The following is a 20,108-nucleotide window of genomic DNA, read 5'->3' as shown; positions in this document are numbered from 1 at the left end:
GAAGATGGGTGGTGTGTATGTGTGTGGAGGAGGGAGGGGGGGGGGGGGGACTGGCGGTGGAGCACCTATAGGAATGTTCTACAGCAGTGGTGTGGGGAGGCGGCCATTTTGGATCATAACTTATCCCAGTTAAGATTAGACTGAAGCCATTTTGTCATAAACTAGACATGCGAAAAACATTGCAAGTGCCTTGTAGCATAAATTACATTAATTACAATGACGGTTGTGGGTCATTAATTAGATCTTAAATCAACAAAACTAAGAGCACAAGTGCGCAATTTGTTTTCATTAAGGTCGTAATGACACCAGTTTGTTTACATAAGGGTGCTTGGCTAAGTGCTGGTTTATTTACATCAGAAGAACAATGTTTGGTCCAGAACCTACCCAGAGCCCTTTGACTGGATCTTTGATGACGAGGACGCCTGTCCACACTTTCCCATGCAGTCCAACACTGGGCCAGTGTCACATATGAATGCCCCACAGACCTGGTTATTTCACTTCGCGATTTGACCAGCTGGTCAAATAGAGACTCACAGTTACGCCCCTTTCAAACTGTATCAGCTGCTGATAACGCTGTCTCAGACGAGTACTCGGAATCTCCGTGTCATTCGCAGTGATCATTCAGCATGTGACGCTGTTCAGGTCCCTTATGTATCCTACGAGGGCTGGTAACAACAATAAACACAGATAACACTAAAACACTCTGGTGGCCTTTCTTCCTGTCACAGAAAATTGAAAAAAAAATGGTTCAAATGGCTCTGAGCGCTATGGAACTTAACTTCTGAGGTCATCAGTCCCCTAGAAATTAGAACTACTTAAACCTAACTAACCTAAGGACATCACACACATCCACGCCCGAGGCGGGATTCGAACCAGCGACTGTAGAAAATTGAAGCTCTAATCATTTACGTGATCCCCGATGGTGTGTACGTCTATGAACTTACATTGACATCTGACCGTGTCTTTTGGACGTTTCACTTTTTTGTCAGGCAGCCTATGTAGGGCACATTTGAGGCACACCAGATGTTACTTTCGCGTCTGTAGAACATTCGCCGTACAGAGTCCTCTATCACTCAAAAATTCATCGAAGCAATCCAAAATCTATAAATATACTCTGCATCGATCTATGTCGATGGTCAGTCTATAGTGTGGTATAGAATCCATTGCCCCTAGGAACTCTCGGAAGACAGAACATACTTTCCACCTGCGTCTACTATTTAAAAGATATGGTGTTTGAAATATCAAGCTGTGTATCACACGAGTAGTTTCTCGTAGCCCGAACTGATAGCGTAGTGCTCACTAATCGCCGTCTCTTTGATGTACTTCTATAAAAAAAGTCTTTGTTTAGTATGATTTCACAAACTGTCTTCCCTGAGCACTTGAGAACGTCCGCTTACTTTTATCAGTCGATACTAGGCAAATTAAGGTAACCCCCTTACTACTACTGTATCATTAAACTAATTCCATGCTGTTGAAATTATGCTATCTTCGAATTATTCGACGGCATCATTTTTCTGTATCTGTCGACCTGCACAAACATACTGTTAAGTCTAAGTCTTAAGTCTAACAACGCCAGTGATTCTTGTCCATTTAGCTTCACAGTCGTATTGTTTTTGGACCTCACTAGAAGTGTTCCTTCTTTTTATCGCTACACGTCAAGTAGAGCCTAATCTATATTTACAACGTACCTTCTATAAACGTTCCACGTGTGTTTGGAACTCTCACTAGTGTCGATTTTCAACCAACTTTTCATATGCAACCAACAGCGGACAGTTTCCGTTACGAGATTGTACGTGATCACAGCTGTATGTTACCAGACGGCTCTTTCGATGGAAGATCATACTGAATGGATTATGACAGGCATTGTCAGTGCCTAGTGGGAGTATCCGTTGTTTTCGTACGAGGAAGTCTCTCACTGGATATATAAGAAAATCTGCAGCGTCATGCAAATCGTCCGGGCTCACGGTCGCACGTGTGCTGGGAATAAATATGCTACGAAACGAGATGTAGGAGCGAAACTCGTTTGTGCTGCTTGCTTCATGGTCAACTGCCTCTTCGGACCTACAGACATGCGTATGAAACGACCAGCAGCAACATTAACTCCTCAAAAAAAACTTACAGCACCTGCTAATCTACAAACGTGTGTGGACTTAGTCACATCGGAAGCAGGGATTGAACGAGTAAGCCTATTAAACCGAAAAATAATTTTATTGTTAAGTTCACAACGAAACATCAGCGACAATAAAGGCAGTCAGTTAGAAAATGCTATCTTTGCAGATTTGTGAAATCAAAATCTGCTACTGGGAGAAATTCAGCACGGTCCGTTTTAAGCTTCTTTAAAATTACCCTTAAATTGAGATTGGTTAGTAGCAAATTAAATGGATAAACTTAGCAGCTATAAGCGAACAAGACCATTCTTAAACCATTATACAGTGTGTTCCTCAATTGCTAGTACAGGCTTCTATGGTTGAAAACTTAATAGATTATGTACCGTTTGGATAAAATAAGTTTGAAGGTCGGATCGCTTTCGAATCCCGGCGTCACTGTACGCACACTGCGGCGGCTATGACCTCTGACCTGTGTGCTCTACAGGAGGCCATGGTATATGCTTTGTTTTCAATACTCGCCGTTATGTTCTCCTTTACTTGACCAAGGATGCCGTCTCCAAAGTCGAGAATGCGGACCACCAGTCAACTCGCCTTGTCGCGAATGTATCTGTTTCTCGCAGGTAAATTTGTATTCGGACGAAAATGGTTTACAATTTAATTACAACAGCAACTGACGACGGCACCATCTTGTCGGTTTGTGTGTTTTCCGTGTAGCGGGAAATTCGAAAGTGATCCAATCTTCAAACTTATTTTACATCCAGAGGGTACATTTCCGTACATGCGTTCATTATAAAACTTTATGTATAAATCCCCTCCGAAACCGTTAGAAGCTTGTATTAGTAATTTTGAAACACCCCATATAACAAAACTTCTATAATTGTAGTCAGTAACAGTCTTAAAAGCGTGGTAAGTATTGGTGGTAAATAACTCAGATTGTGACACTAATAACCTTCAAGAAATAATGTTTTACTTAATTAGTTTCTGGAAGGATCAGAAGAACCGTCTAAAGGAATTTTTCTAATTTCACTCTGGTCCCGTCTTCGTCAAGTTGCTTGTGATACGTCATTGCTTCCGACATACATTTCGATGTAAAAGACGTATCGATTTGTGTCTATCCTCCCATCTCTACTGGCATACCTCATAATAAAAGCACTGATGTCCCGACACTTTTTTAAGACCAGCTAAACAATACATAGAAGTGAAACATGAACCACGAAGAAATGTGAATGTAAACTAATTCATACTTTCCAACTGCCCTAAGTTACTAAAAGATGTTAAAAACTAAACAATAAAGACACAGTAGAGACATCAGACGATAAAACAAGTTTATAGTAATAATATAATTATAGGAACAGACGCATTAAAGACGTATATACTAAAACATCTAGGAATTCTTAATTTTAAACTCGAGGGAACAGTAAAGAGGAAATAACGGAAGGGTTAAAACGAAGAGAAACAAAGTATGGAGACAGAGATTAGAACCAACTTTCTGCAGTCACATCCATCGCAGAGAATTTTTTACTGCTTTCTTTCCATTTACAGCTTTTTCGCAACTCACAAATACCTCCTTCATTCCAGCAGCACCTTAACATACCAAGCGTGAGGCTATCAAACTGAGCGCTTGCAGGCTGTTGTTTACTTAATTTTTTATACTTGAGTTGCTAGATTTTTAAATCTTTGACAACGCCTCAAAATAAGGCGGCAAAATGTTAGTAATGTGACATTTGACTAATCTTATGCTGATTATGCGAAACTAGATGCAGTTCTGATCGTTAACGAACACAGGATTAAAAGACGCTGTAACTTGAAGTTCAGAGGTGACAAAAAACAAGTTACATATTAACTTTCATAGAAATCGTGCGACTAGGAAAGGCACCTGTGCCTCAAATGAACTTTAACTAGAAAATAACAAATTTTACAATAAGACGATAACAGAACTGTACATGGTATCTATCTGAAAATTCAGTAGCGTGTGAAGCTACCATGTCCTGCTTCCACAAGCTCACAACTGTTACTGTGCTCCACTGCTGACCCAAAATATCTACAAACCCTAGGGTTACCAGATTGTTTTAATGAAATGTGAAAAACATAGGAGGTTACACGCAAGCGGAGGACATAAAGGTTCAAAATGCAGGACGTAATATGGGGCAATGAGATAGGGCAGAGAATTTAATAATGACAACTAAATTTTCAAAGACATTGTTTGATCATGTTAAATAGTAAGTATCACATGAGTGGTACATGTAGACATTAATTATCTTCTTGCATTTGTACTTTTATTTCACTGAAGAACTAACATTAATCAATAGCTTTGCTTGCTTTGAAATAGAGTCACAAAATTCTAAGTAAGGTACAGTTTTGAAATTTTATTCAAGAAATATAATTTCCTTCACTGAGCCCATATTTAATCTGTTCTTTGATCTTCAGCAACAGCAAACACAATGTTACTCCATACAAGACTATATACATTTGAAAGTGACTTGGGCCATTTTTATTTTATTGCTCATTACAATCTACACAAAGATTTTTTCATATCTCAAAGAAACAGTCATTTTACCCTTGCTTTTTGAGCAAATTGATGCAGTCCTAGACTAGACTAGAACCAAGCCACAGAATTTGTGGAAGGCTCTTGAGTTCAACTCACACTAACTAGTAATGACAAATATCATTGGAATCTTTTATGCTACTTTGTCTAAAACTGACATGTTCAGTGAAATTACCAATAATTCAAATATAAAACGCTATTTTAAAAGATGAGTAAACCTTATTCTCAATAACAAACTAAACAACATTGAATCTGAAAATGAAGATGAATAGCTACAAATATTGATAATGTTAAATAAATTTTGTATGTGTTTGCATACTAGTATGGCATTTCAAATACTATGATTAAATTAGCTGTAAGAATGGTAGGTAATGAGCAGAATTTAAACTCAATGACAAAAAATACACAATATACAGAAATACTGTAATTTCATAGTATTGAGTTGTACTAACTCATAATGAAAGGTCTTTTAGATATATCCTTCAATGCTTTGTAAGGACAACAGTAGAACATTATAATTGATAATTTGTTGTAAAATTAAGTAATAGGATCTATTATGGTCAGAATGGTTATCAATGAATATGAGAATATTGAATGGATGCATATGAACATATAAAATACCATCAACAAAAGTTCTCTAAGATCTATCAGTATGGTACTCAGTGGAAACCAACTATTGATGTGAAAGAATAGTCACAAATAAGTAACAAGTGGGTGGCTTCTAATGCTTATAACAATAAGTTGATAACGCTGCTTCATACAAGACTATATACATTTGAAAATGACTTGGGTCAAATACTTAATAATTTAATCTGTAACAGTTCATTTAGAGAGGTTGTATATTGTGTGTGTTTGTAACACCTTGTCATATATCTGGTCTTTTTTTAAACTAAAAGTTATTCGAACTGATCATGAACAATTCCCATATGTCATATAAAATCACGAATTCTTGTTTTAAAACAGAAAAATTAAATAAAAGAATAATAAGAGACAATGGAATAGAATAGTATGTGCAAAGTAGCAAGGAGCTTTATTCAAAGAGTTTCCAACGGACGCCCCTTTCGTTTCATAACTATTATATAAACTCTACGCACTTATTGTTAACATCTTTCGCGTCTGTTAGTCTCTAGCGTCTGTGAGTCTTTAGCGTCTGGGAGTCTTTGTGTTCGAGATTATAGTGTCCGAGCTTTTAGCGTTGTAGTTCTGTATATTCGCAACTCTTAAGTTTATGCGCCGCAACGCGAAATAGTTAACCTCATTGGAAGCTGGGCTACTTAAAAGTAAATTTCTTTGACTTTAGAATATAGACACTGTTTGGACATTTCTTATCTTAAGTATGACTAGCCATCGTAATGAATCATATCAAATAAACTGTGTTACACGAACTCTGTGACTTTTGAAGGAATTAATTTGGTGTACATGTGCAACGCAAAATCAAATATATCATTTGACTTTGAAACACGAATCGGCCGCCTAGTAACTGTTAATGAGTATCTTTAGCGACAGCCGCTAAACAACGTAGCTTGCTGATGTCAATAATTTGAATTTAATCTAATTGATCAACAAATATTGACTGCAATGACAAATAGTGGCCGGCCGGTGTGACCGAGTGGTTCTAGGCGCTTCAGTCTGGAAACGCACGACCACTACGGTCGCAGGTTCGAATCCTGGCTCGGGCATGGATGTGTGTGATGTCCTTAGGTTAGTTAGGTTTAAGTAGTTCTTACCTCTAGGGGACTGATGACCTCAGATGTTAAGTCCCATAGTGTTCAGAGCCATTTGAACCATTTTTTCACAGATAGTGTTGTGTCGTCTCGCTTTCACGTATCTCGACGAGGTGAAGAATACTGGCTGGACACAGAAAAAGGACTTTACTCCTTCACTGATCGTGGAAGTGAGAAATAGGATGCGTCATGCGTTTCTCTAATCATAACGTTTCACTTTGCACCACGAAGTGTTGATATTTTTCAAATGCACCAAATAATAATATTTTTAGTTCCCCTAACTTTGAGAGACACGTTGGGATAATTAAAGTCTTGTGAAATGCAATTACAAACTTTTTAATAAGTAGTAACACTTTCTTAATATTTACCCAATTTAGCAAATTGGCAATGAAGTTGACTCACACTAAGAACTCAAGGTCATATATATTGGCATCTCTGAGGTTGTATCACCACTATCTAGTGCAAATACTGACAATTTCATAAATCAATGTGATTAACTATTGTAGTGAACATTCTTCTATAAGCGTCAGTGAATTATTCAGATTTCAACACTAGATGCTGTGAGGGAAAAGTCGACAATGATTCTGCGAACGGATGTCTTGTGTAACTTAACTCGCTCTGTTCGTCCACGAAATCCAGAGCTCGGTACACAGGGCCACCCGTATTGAGATTACGTTCCTTAATTTCAGTAAGCCATTTGATACCGTTCTGCACTGTCACTCTGTAAGTCATTTGATACGGTTCTGCACTGTCATTCATTGAGTAAAACCAGACTTTTCCTTCCGCATAATTCAGGACTTTCTTGCAGATAGAATTCAAAATGACACACTAAACAGAACAAGCGCGACAAATGTAAAGGTAATTTCGGAAATACCTCAAGAAGTTAAGATAGAGCAGCTTTGTTTATGGTTATGTAAGTGATCTAATAGATAATGCGAGAAGTTGCAAGAGGATGTTCACAGACGACGGATATATAAAGGGTGCAACACCAGAAAACTGTAGCAACTTACAGGAAGGCTTTCAGCGGATTGGCAATTGGTGCAGGGATTAGCCGTAGACGCTCAACAAAAGTACTGTAAATGTAACATTAAGCATAAACGGCAAATGGAGTGACAAATGACTGGTTATAGCTGAAAAGCAGGAAGCCATTTTGTAGTCCTCTTTTCATTAGAGAATAACACACTTGTTATAGGAGAATGATGGAGCAGAAAACGCTAGTAATGGCTTGTTAAGGTGAATTGGGTTACAGTGGCTGCAGGTACTGACTTCCAACTACCTCATATCAGTTACTTTTAATATGGTGCAGGTTTCCCTCGTTTTTCTCTGTTTTTTTTTCTGTGAGTACATGCGAACAGGAAGCACGCTGCAGCTGGGGCAGGCAATATAGTGACTGGAGTAACGGCACAGACTGCATGATCGTCGCCACGCCGGGTCTGCCACAGCGGACGGTAGGAAAGGGGGAGGGGGGTACAACTATTGTGCGTTTATGACCGAGCTCTGCCCTGTGGCCGAAATGAAGCGAGGAGCCAGGAAAGGAACTCTATCAGCTGGAGGCTGGTGCTTCCTCATATTCTGAAGAGTGCCTACAGGAGATAACGATATCATGCTTTCCTAAAGAAACACAACTTGCAGGAATATAAGATCCTAGCCAGGGGTGAAGTTTTTTACCTTCAGAGCATCTCTGATGCGAGGCTAGTTGCTGAATGCGAAAATGTACAACTGATAAATATGCTTGCGACATCATGGAGCAGCAGCTTTTGGCATCGGAGTGGTATCGTGGCGTGTTTTTCCTGGCGGTATTTTTGTGCATGAAGGAACCTCGGCATCGGCCAGCTGAGTTTTCTTATTTTGCGACTGGCGGGCATGTCCTGTTTTGAGGGCAGGAACAGTAGGCTGTACTGTTGAGCTAAATACCTAGAAGACAGGAAAGTGTGCGCATCTTGTGCACATGTGTAGCGTTTGTTCGGAGACAGAGAGCAGTGCGCTTTTGGCGCGCATCTCAGCAGATGAGAAGAGTCCATATTTGGTGTTGAAGGAAGCTCGGCCCTTTTCCTGTACCGCAGAGCCACACCCACGACAGCGACGTTCTGCAGGTCTCATGCTGATAAATTATGGTGAGTATAATTGGCGACATCGGCATCATAGGACAACTCTTGGTTCAGATTTGCTCACGTCATTGCGACAATCTGTCTCAAGTCTAGCACTGCTTTAGCAGATGCATGAGTTTCTAAATAACTAGTTTTCGGAATGTCAGGCGTGTCTAAGGAGCATGTTTCCTTGTTCGTGCAAGAAACGCTAAAAAAACTGTAAGTTCACTTCCACATGGGGAACATGGTAACGTCAGCTGATATTCTTTCAGAGCCAGATCCGTTTCATGTGTGCTTTAAATGAACAACTTAATATATTAATCCAAAGCTTGTTTCTGTTAGCTTCCATTCGTATTACATTTATTTCTTTGTAATTCTCAACTTTAGCATACGTAGCTAGGCTTCTAAATTATCCGTGTTATCCATTCCATTGTGCACAACAATTAGAGCTTGGGTCTTAAAGGCGTTAATTTTCTGTGTCAAGATAAACATTTTTACACGCAAGGAGCTTTACACAGTAGCTGCCATATAATATCTAAGTGTAAGTATTCGAAGAGACTTAATGTGGAATGTAGGAATAGAAGTTGCTGGACTGAGATAAAGAGGAAGACTCTTTGAGGAAACAATTCATCCACGAAATAAGTGGCGTACAAAACGCTTTTTCAACCGATATTGTTGCTCATCAGTCTCGGACTCTTTAACAAGTTGTATTAATAGAAGAGACATAGAAGATTCAACGATGAGCTGTCTATATCGTCACAGAATTGTTTGGTCGGCGCGAAACGCTTACAGTTGCTCAACAAGCTTGTATGGCAGACGTTACAGGACAGGTGTTGTGCATCGCTTAGAGATTTACTGCTGCAATTCCAAGTGTGTGCATTCTAATCTATGTTGGGCTACATACTAAACTGAGTGGCCGAAAGTCTTGGTAGGCATGTTCCACGTATGTCTCGTGAAATGACCACCACAAGCAAATCACAGAAATTATAGCACATGTCGAGACTTACCGACGATCATTTTTCCCTCACGCCATTCGCGAATGGAACTGCGAAAGGAGGGGGGAGGGGGGAAGGGGAGAAATAGTGATGCCAGAAGTACCCTCAACAACACACAGTAAGTTAGTATGCGGAATAAAGATGTAGATGTAGATAGTAGAGTTACAATTCTGGATAGTTATAGATGAACATTTTAGTGTAACAGAACATACTTGGCATATTATTCAAGAGATTTTTCGCCAGAGGACCGTATGATGCGACGTGCACATCACTGCTGTTCACTTATAATGAATCCATTGTCGACTAACATGCTGGATTTGCTGCAAACCGTGGACGAAGTGCGACAGACAAATTCCATATTCCTAGATATCGCGAAAGAATTTGGCACAGTGTCACACTGCATACTGTTAATGGAGGTTCGAGCATAAGGATTCGAGCATAAGGACTACGGAATGGGTTCTCAGATATGTGAGTTGCCCAAAGACTCTGAGTCCAGTACATCGTCTCGGACGGCGTGTGTTCATCTGAGATAAAGGTCTCGTGAGGAATACCACTGGGAAGTATCTTAGAGTCGCCCTTGTTCTCTATTACACAAACGATCTGATGGATAGGTGAGCAGTAATCTGCGACTGTTCGTTGATGACGCTGCTGTGCACGAGGAAGAGTCGTCTTTGAGAGACTGTAGAAGTATACAGAGAGACTTAGATGGAATATCTATTTGCTCTGGTGAACGGCAACTTGCTCCATCCCTGGAAAAATATAAATTAATGAACATGAGTAGGAAAAACAATTCTATAATGGTCGACTACTGTATTAGTGGTGTGCTGCTTGACATAGTCACCTCTGTTAAATATCGAAGTGTACCTTGCGAAGTATCAGTAAATGGAGTGAGCACGTAAGGTTGACGGTAGTGAAGGCCAGTGGTCCACTTGGGTTTATTGGAAAAATTCTAAGAAAGTGTAGCTCAGCTCGTCTGTACTGAACACACCTGTGCAACCCACTCTTGAGTACTGGCCGAGTATCTGGGATCTCCACAAGGTCAGATTAAAGTAAGACGCCAAAGCAGTTCAGACGCATACAGCTCATAGATTTGTTACTGGTAGGCTAGGACAACATTTGAGTGCTACGGAACTGCTCCTTGAACTCAAATGGGAATCGCTGAAGGGAAGGAGACTTTTTCGAAACACTAGTGGGAAACTTTAGAGAATTGGCACTTGCGACAGACTGCATAACTATCGCACTGCCACAGTCATACACATTGTGTGAGGATTGCGAGATAAATCAAGGCTAGTGCAGAGCCATACAGACAATTATTTTTCATACACTCCGCTTGCAAGTGGAACAGTAAAGACAAATTATTTCTTCTTTAGGGCTAGCGTCGTAATATATGTCTGATAACGACATGATCGTTAGAGTAGATATACCAAATAGCTGCTTGTAATGAGAAATTTATATTTACAATTACGACAGACTGTTTCGGCTTTATCGCCATTTTCAAGTACCTGCAATTACAATTTTGTTGAGAATAGGTATGGATGTCAGTGTCATTCATATTAAAACATCTGTCTTGTACTCAAGTCTAGGTTGATGTGACGTCCGTATAGCGTCGTTAGTGGACTGTCACTGCTTTAATAAGATAGTAAATGTTGTAGTCAAGATGATAAAATTGAATGTTAATTTAGACGTGACAGCAGTTTGACAGTTCCACTATTACGACGTTATACGTTTACAAAGATTGTGTATTTGAACAGCGATATTATTTTACTAAATAAAATTTGTTACGTATATCTTTGGTCGTTGCATATGTTACTTCCGATTTATCCAGTTTCGTGTTCTAAAAGTTCAATACGTTTTTAAGGTAGTACAGTATTTGTGTCTACATTCTGTATGTTCGTTTAATATTTCCTATTGGTATTTTCTCGTGGACATATAAATTTCTAATTCCTCAAGAATGTTCATTGCAAAACCTTTCGGTATTCTGTGCAGAATCTGTAGTGCATTTTCGATCGTGTCAGCAGTGTGATTTTGATTTTTGAAGTGTAGAAAGAAGCTCGACTGATTATATGCGCTCTCTCTAGTATGTTCTTTATATCTCACGTTAAAATTTCTTTCTGTTTGGCCAATCTAAAAGCTATTACAGCTGCCACATGTGATTTTATATATGCCTGGGTTATCATAAAAAATGGTTCAGATGGTTCTGGGCACTATGGGACTTAACTTCTGAGGTCAGCAATCCCCCTAGAGCGTAGAACTAATTACTAACTAAGGACATCACACACATCCATGCCCGAGGCAGGATTCAAACCTGCGACCGTAGAGGTCGCTCGGCTCCAGACTGTAGCGCCTAGAACCGCACGGCCACTCCGGCCGACTGGGTTATCATATTTCGATGTTTTAGTGGTGGCGGGAGGTAATTTTATTGAATGGTTGCTATTAGTTCGAAAGGCTAGTGGAATACTTGTGGCTTTAAAAATTTAATTAGTAAAATAATATCGCTGTTCATCTGCACAATCTTTGTAGACATATAACGTCGTAATAGTGGAACTGTCAAACTGCTGTCACGTCGTAATTAACATTTAATTTTAATATCTTGACAACAACATTTACGATCTTATTAAAGCAGTGACAGTTACAAAGCAATCCACTAACGTCACATCAATCTAGACGTGAGTACAAGACAGCTACTTTAATATGAATGACAATGACATCCATACCTATTCTCACCAAAATTGTAATTGCAGGTACCTGAAAATGGCAATAAAGCCGAAACACTCTGTTGTAATTGTAAATAAAGATTCCTCATTATAAGCAGCTATTTGGTGTATCTACTGTAAAAGTAAAGATAAAGACTAAGGCACAAGGTACCTTTCACGACACGCCATATGGTGGACTGAGAAGTGTGTACAGTGAGTCCAAAAAGTATTCGTCTAGCTGCATATCTTTTAGAAAACAAAGTCTGTGCAACATGAAAAGAAATGTACACAAATTTAAAGAGCCAGTCATGTAAGAAGTACCTCGGTAAGTCATTTTTGTTGAAAAGCAAGGAAAGAAATACATCCAAATCGACAGTAAGGTTAACAAATTAGAAAATGTAATACAACAGATAGTTCATAATGTATTCGTTCGCCATATGAACATGCCGAAATTCAGTGATTAAACTATAACGCTGACCCACGACACACACTAGAGTCAACCGTGCGCGGCCCCAGTCATTCACCTGTTGTGTTTCAATACGGCGCCGATACAGTGCAATTAGCGCCATGGGCCGTAAGGGTAGTGAGACGACACTGATCGAAAGGAAACTTATTCTGCGCTTACATAATGGGTGCAAATCTTCTTACTAGATTGCTAAAGTAATCGGTAGACCTAGATCGACGGTTCAGTCGATAATAGATCGATTTTGCGCAACTAAAACACTAAGAAACCAAACAAGTACCGGTCGCCCTCACACTTTGACTGATGCAGACGTGAGATTTATCATGAGGGAATTGAAGAAGGAACCTAAAATCAACGCTCCTAAGTTGGCTGGGGAGTTAGAATTTAAAGGAAAGAAGGTATGTTTTAACACAGACAGAAATACCTTCAAAACGTACGGGTAACATGGCGGGGTAGCGCGCAAGATATTTTGGGTCAGTGAACGGAATCGAAAGAAACGTCTTCATTTTGCGTCGGAACATAGATGGAATAGAATAATATTTTCTGATGAGAGTAAATATAACGTATTCGGGTCGGATGGCAGGCGAATGGTGTGGCGTAATAAGAATGCGGAGATACTGCCACGCAATCTTGTGGCAACGGTTAAACACAGTGCTGGCTCCCTGATGGTGTGGGGCTATATGGGGGCTGCAGGTGTTGCAAAATTATATTTCATAGAAGATACAATGGATCACCATATGTATATCAACATTTTAAAGGACAATCTGAGTCCTAGCGCCGAAAAATTAGATCTGCAAGGAAATTACATTTTTCAACAAGATAACGACCCAAAGCATACGCCTCTAAATACAAGGCTGTGGCTCCTGTACAATACCCCAAAACAACGAACCCACTCAGAGCCCAGACATTAATCCTATTGAACACCTTTGGAAAGTACCAGCAGATAGCATCAGGAGAAGACACATTTCTAACAAGAGAGACCTAAAAGAAGCACTTCAAGACGAATGGGACAAAATTCCGCCCTCTCTGATGGCAAACTTGGCCAAGTCGGTGCCCAGACGATTACAAGGAGTAATAGCTGCAAAGGGAAACCCCACTAAATAATAATTTTTGTAATTGAAATGATATTTTCAGTTTGTAAATTTAAAAAAATATCAGTGGACGAACACTTTTTGAAGTAGCCCTTGAACAAATTCTCCATTTTGTCAAATTTGTTATCACTATGGATGTATTTATTTCCTTGTTCATCAATACAAATGACTGACTAAGGTTCGTTGCATATGACTGGATGTTCAAATTTTATGTTCGCTTCCTTTCACGTTCAGTGCTTTTGTTCAACAGTTGGCACAGTCCTGAACGGCAGATACAAACAAGCGGTCATGACAATAACAACTTCTAGTGTTCGGAATATACATAATCGATGTTGTTTTCTACAGGGAAATACCGCTCGACAGCTATGTATGTTAGCCGGCACTTGGCAGTGAGGGAGCTTCAGTCGGCTTCTCCTATCGCGAGTATTTATCGTGATATTTCACGAAACGCTGAAACACTTGATTGAGTGCGTGCGCACAAACGTGGCCGGTAGATGCGCAATCGCCAGGGCATATGTGGGGAGAGCAGTAGTGTGGGGGTTTCAGGCAGGCGCTGCAGGGGAAGTGCTGAGTGCTGGAGGGGAAGTGCCGTTCTAAACTGAAGCCTACGCTGAAATTTTTTGTAAATGTTAAGTGAAGACCCTACACACCCACACTTGCATGGTGACACTCAAAAAGATCTGTCACCTCTGATTTTTTAGTATCTAAAAGGAATTCCGCTGAAAATATGCAACAAAAGCAGCGATTTATTTTCGGTTGGCTTGTTGATCATTTGTAACTTTCACAGAAGCGTTATGACTGGCGAATTTTGAGCGAAACATACACACATCTCTTGTTTCCTTTGTCAAAACACAGCGAAGTTTACACAGTTCAAAAATGGTTCAAGTGTCTCTGAGCACTATGGGATTAACTTCTGAGGTCGTTAGTCCCCTAGAACTTACAACTACTTAAATGTAAATAACCTACGGACATCACACACATCCATGCCCGAGGCAGGATTCGAACCTGCGACCGTAGCGGTCGCACAGTTCCAGACTGACACGCCTAGAATCGCTCGGTCACAACGGCCGGCGTTTACACAGTGTCACCTCACTAACAGGTTGTGCAGACTTAACTGCGAGAGAATTCCGAAACAGGGGTTTATTAAGTGAGGAACTGATAAAAGCAAGGTCAGTAGCTTACGAAAAAGCACATACTCGGCGCAAAAATAATCGAGTAAAGTCTTCATTTATGTTGCTCCAAAACTCACAGCATTTATCATTTCACGATCTATCGAAAGACCTTAAAAATTACATTATTTCATCGAAAAGTCTGTAGTTAGGGGAATAACACGACTGATAATGAAGTTCTGCGTAATAACCATATGACGAACACTCTCCTCTTCGTGTGCTATCGTTTTCCAAAATCTCATGTCGATATCTCAAACCGTTCATGGAACATGAGGAATGTTGCGGGTATTTCCCTCTGTCTTTACTGCCGGCGCTCAAGATCGCAAATAACTGTGCTACATCAGAACAATTTTCTCGAGATTGGTGATAAATAGAGACCTGCACCCAGCTAAAGAAAAATTTAGTAAACAAATAAATTTCATACACAGCGTCATATTACGCATATGCACCAAACGTAAAGCCATAGCGACCCCTATTTTTCATTGCAAACGTTTTCGAATTTCGTGCTCAGTCTTACTTCCATGCGGCCGGCCGAAGTGGCCGTGCGGTTAAAGGCGCTGCAGTCTGGAACCGCAAGATCGCTACGGTCGCAGGTTCGAATCCTGCCTCGGGCATGGATGTTTGTGATGTCCTTAGGTTAGTTAGGTTTAACTAGTTCTAAGTTCTAGGGGACTAATGACCTCAGCAGTTGAGTCCCATAGTGCTCAGAGCCATTTGAACCATTTTTTACTTCCCTGCATGTATCATAATAACTATGACTGATAAGTCCGCAGCTCGTGGTCGTGCGGTAGCGTTCTCGCTTCACGCGCCCGGGTTCCCGGTTTCGATTCCCGGCGGGGTCAGGGATTTTCTCTGCCTCGTGATGCCTGGGTGTTGTGCGCTGTCCTTAGGTTCTAAGTTCTAAGGGACTGATGACCATAGATGTTAAGTCCCATAGTGCTCAGAGCCATTTATGACTATCAAGGAAATCATGGGCACGTCATTATGGTTCAAAATGGTTCAAATGGCTCTGAGCACTATGGGACTTAACATCTGAGGTCATCAGTCTCCTAGAACTTAGAACTACTTAACCCTAATTAACCTAAGGACATCACACACATCCATGCCCGAGGCAGGATTCGAACCTGCGACCGTAGCGGTCGCGCGGTTCCAGACTGTAACGCCTAGAACCGGTCGGCCACTCCGGCCGGCACGTCATCATGAAGCTCGCGTATAACGCTGTGAGTAATGCTTTTTTTTTTTTTTTATCGAATGGTTGCTGTAAAATCGTTTGAGAAAGATTGGAGGGCATGCGTCTCGATTCTCTCATCGCCGACATGCCGAAAAGGCGGCAGACACTGTTGGCCTCCTCTTCCGAATATACGAGTGAACCTGCCCGCAGATTTGGGGAGAAACTGCACAATGCGCATCGACCACCGTATCCTGCGGGGACCTTACTATGTGCACAGCTATTTTGAAATCGTTCACAGTCCTATGCTCTTTCCTCAGTCGTCACTGTATTTGTCTTTTGCACCGTTACCGCGTGTTTCCGATAACGGCCACTGGAGGCCGAGTGCAGTTACCACCGTGGTCAGGCAGTAGTCCGGAGTGTCAGTGTGGTTTCTTCTTCAGAGTGGCACGTCTTGTGGTGACGTAGCGGGCGGCCCTGTACAGCAGGTAGGGCCCAGCAGTCGGCACAATGACAGCAAATGCGATGACGTCGAGCAGCCAGAGCTGCCACCAGTGGAGGTCCAGAGCCGCGCTGCGCAGGTGCGGCGCGCCCCGGTGGCGCAGAACGTACTCCACCCACCACACGGCGCGGTCCAGTGACGTCTCCTGGTGCTCGCGGAACACCGCCGAGAACTGTCTCATGTTCTCCTGGTACCTGCAAATTAACACGTAAGACAACTTTTTCACTCCTGAGCACTGAAAGACCTGGTTCGAAACAAGGTCCCCGGGGTAGACAACATTCCATTAGAACTACTGACAGCCTTGCGAGAGCCAGTCCTGACAAAATTCTACCATCTGGTGAGCAAGATGTATGAGACAGGCGAAATGCCCTCAGACTTCAAGAAGAATACAATAATTCCAATACCAAAGAAAGCAGGTGTTGACAGATGTGAAAATTACCGAACTATCAGTTTAACAAGTCACAGCTGCAAAATACTAACGCGAATTCTTTACAGACGAATGGAAAAACTGATAGAAGCCGACCTCGGGGAAGATCAGTTTGGATTCCGCAGAAATGTTGGAACACGTGAGGCAATACTGACCCTACGACTTATCTTAGAAGAAAGATTAAGGAAAGGCAAACCTACGTTTTTAGAGTTTGTAAACTCAGAGAAAGCTTTTGACAATTTTGATTGGAATACGCTCTTTCAAATTCAGAAGGTGGCAGGGGTAAAATACAGGGAGCGAAAGGCTATTTACAAAAAATGGTTCAAATATTAGGTTTGTCGTGGGCATGCGGAGAGCAGTGCAGTCGTTGACAAAAATGGTTCAAATGGCTCTGAGCACTATGTGACTTAACTGCTGTGGTCATCAGTCCCCTAGAACTTAGAACTACTTAAACTTAACTAACCTAAGGACATCACACACATCCATGCCCGAGGCAGGATTCGAACCTGCGACCGTAGCGGTAGCGCGGTTCCAGACTGAAGCGCCTAGAACCGCTCAGCCACTCCGGCCGGCCCGGCTATTTACAATTTGTACAGAAAGCAGATGGCAGTTATAAGAGTCGAGGGGTATGAAAGGGAAGCAGTGGTTGGGAAGGGAGTGAGACACGGTTATAGCCTATCTCTGATGTTATTCAATCTGTATATTGAGCAAGCAGTAAAGGAAACAAAAGAAACGTTCAGAGTAGGTATTAAAATCCATGGAGAAGAAATAAATACTTTGAGGAATTTCTAATTCTGTCAGAGACAGCAAAGGACTTGGAAGAGGGGCTGAACGGAATTGACAGTGTCTTGAAAGGAGGATGTAAGATGAACACCAACAAAAGCAAAACGAGAATAATGGAATGTGGTCGAATTAAGTAGGGTAATGCTGAGGGAATTAGATTAGGAAATGAGACTCTTAAAGTAGTTAAGGAGTTTTGCTATTTGGGGAGCAAAATAACTGATGATGGTCGAAGTAGAGAGGATATAAAATGTTGGCTGGCAATGGCAAGGAAAGCGTTTCTGAAGAAGAGAAATTTGTCAACATCGAGTATACATTTAAGTGTCAGGAAGTCGTTTCTGAAAGTATTTGTACGGAGTGTAGCCATGTATGGAAGAGAAGCGTGGACGATAAATAGTTTAGACAAGAAGAGAATAGAAGCTTTCAAAATGTGGTGCTACAGAAGAATGCTGAAGATTAGATGGGTAGACCACATAACTGAGGGGGTATTGAATAGAATTGAGGAGAAGAGGAACTTGTGGCACAACTTGACTAGAAGAAGGGCTCGGTTGGTAGGACACGTTCTGAGACATCGAGGGATCACCAATTTAGCATTGGAGGGCAGCGTGGAGAGTAAAAATCGTAGATGGAGACCAAGAGATGAATACACTAAGCAGATTCAGAAGGATGTAGGCTGCAGTAGGTACTGGGAGATGAAGAAACTTGCACAGGATAGAGTAGCGTGGAGAGCTCCATCAAACCAGTCTCAGGACTGAAGACCACAACAACAACATACTGGTCAGAAGAAAGTCCCGTCGGAAAAGAATCATCAACCGAGCACGACGAGACAACAGCCATGACGTGGAAAGACAGCGAAACCGCGACATGGTATGGCCGCCTCACCTGCCGTCACCAATCGTGACATCAGTTGAAACTGTCGCCCGCGATTTTAAAACAAGGCGATAAAAAATGTGGCTAATAGGAGGGTCACTCCAAAAGAAATGCACACTACTTTTGTAAAAACACAGTTTTCATTCTGCATGTGTGAAAGTTTTACTGTGTGTAGATACCTCCTTCCTGCTTGTTATCAAACTTAGTTCAACCTGTTCCCGTGAGTGGCGCCGTCACAGCATGTCTTCAAGATGGCTGCTACACTTCACGTTCGTCAGAAGCAACTTGCTGTCATAGAATTCCTGTGCTGTGAAAACGAGACAGTGGGCAACATCCACAACAGGTCGAAAAAGGTGTATGGAGATGCTGCTATCGATCACAGTACAGTTAGTCGGTGGGTAAGCAGGTTACGTGATGAAAGCGGGATTGTCCTCGCAGCGGCAGGCCTCGTACTGCACACACTCCAGACAATGTGCAGAGAGTTAACGAATTGGTGACTGCTGACAGACGCATCACAGTGAACGAATTGTCACGCTACTTTGGGATAGGAGGAGGAAGTGTATGCAGAATACTGAAAGTGTTGGCGTTAAAAAAGGTTTGTGCCAGGTGGGTTCCCAGGATGTTGACAGTGGCTCGCAAAGAAACAAGAAAAACGGTATACAGCGAACTTTTGGAACAGTACGAGAATGGTGGAGATGAATTTATTGGAAGAATTGTGACAGGTGATGAAACATGGCTCCATCATTTTTTACCAGAGACGAAGAGGCAATCAATGGAGTGGCATCATGCAAATTCACCCAAGAAAAAAAAATTCGAAACCACACTTTCTGCTGGAAAAGTTATGGCTACGGTGTTTTTCGATTCCGAAGGACTCTTGCTTGTGGACATCATGCCAAGTGGAACCACCATCAATTCTAATGCATATGTGACGACACTGAAGAAACTTCAAGCTCGACTGAGTCGTGTTCAATCACATCGGCAAAAGCAGGATGTTTTGCTGTTGCACGACAATGCACGGCCACATGTCAGTCAAAAAATCATGGACGCGATCACAAAACTCGGACGGACAACACTGAAACACCCGCCTTACAGTCCTGACCTGGCTTCATGTCACTATCATCTCTTTGGAAATCTGAAAGACTTCTTCGTGGAACAAGGTTTGAAGATGATGACTCCCTTGTGCACGCTGCCAAACATTGGCTCCAACAGGTTGGTCCAGAATTTCACGTGCGGGTATACGAGCGCTGGTTCCAAGATGGAGTAAGGCAGTTGAGAGGGATGGGAATTATGGGGAGAAATGAAAATATTGTTCCCAAAGGATGTATCCACACACTGTAAAACTTTCAAATATGTAGGATAAAAGATGGATTAAAAAAAAAAAGAAACTGTGCATTTCTTTTGGAGTGACCCTCGTATTTTGAGAGGCGAAAGTACTCACAAAAACAAGAAAAGCGAACCCAATAAACAGGGGTCCGAGAGCGCATCC

The 20,108-nt window shown here is 41.5% G+C and overlaps 1 protein-coding gene across 6 annotated transcripts in view; it reads right to left on the bottom strand.

The window, feature by feature from the left end:
- The window catches only part of LOC126466082 (UDP-glycosyltransferase UGT5-like), a 171,620-nt gene that overhangs the window by 22,747 nt on the left and 128,765 nt on the right, over positions 1-20,108 (bottom strand). The window contains exon 7 of one of the 6 annotated variants that reach the window (XM_050096356.1): positions 15,567-16,739. The exons of the other annotated variants lie outside the window; for them this stretch is intronic. Within the exon in view, the coding sequence (XP_049952313.1) occupies positions 16,466-16,739 (274 nt within the window). The 3' untranslated portion in view covers positions 15,567-16,465. Of the gene's footprint in view, positions 1-15,566; positions 16,740-20,108 lie in introns of those variants that run through there. 6 annotated transcript variants of the gene reach the window in all.

This window comes from Schistocerca serialis, chromosome 1 (genome assembly GCF_023864345.2).
Source record: "Schistocerca serialis cubense isolate TAMUIC-IGC-003099 chromosome 1, iqSchSeri2.2, whole genome shotgun sequence".
Classification (NCBI taxonomy): domain Eukaryota; kingdom Metazoa; phylum Arthropoda; class Insecta; order Orthoptera; family Acrididae; genus Schistocerca; species Schistocerca serialis.
Note: the sequence above shows the minus strand (reverse complement) of the source record. Positions and strands in the feature narration are given on the sequence as shown.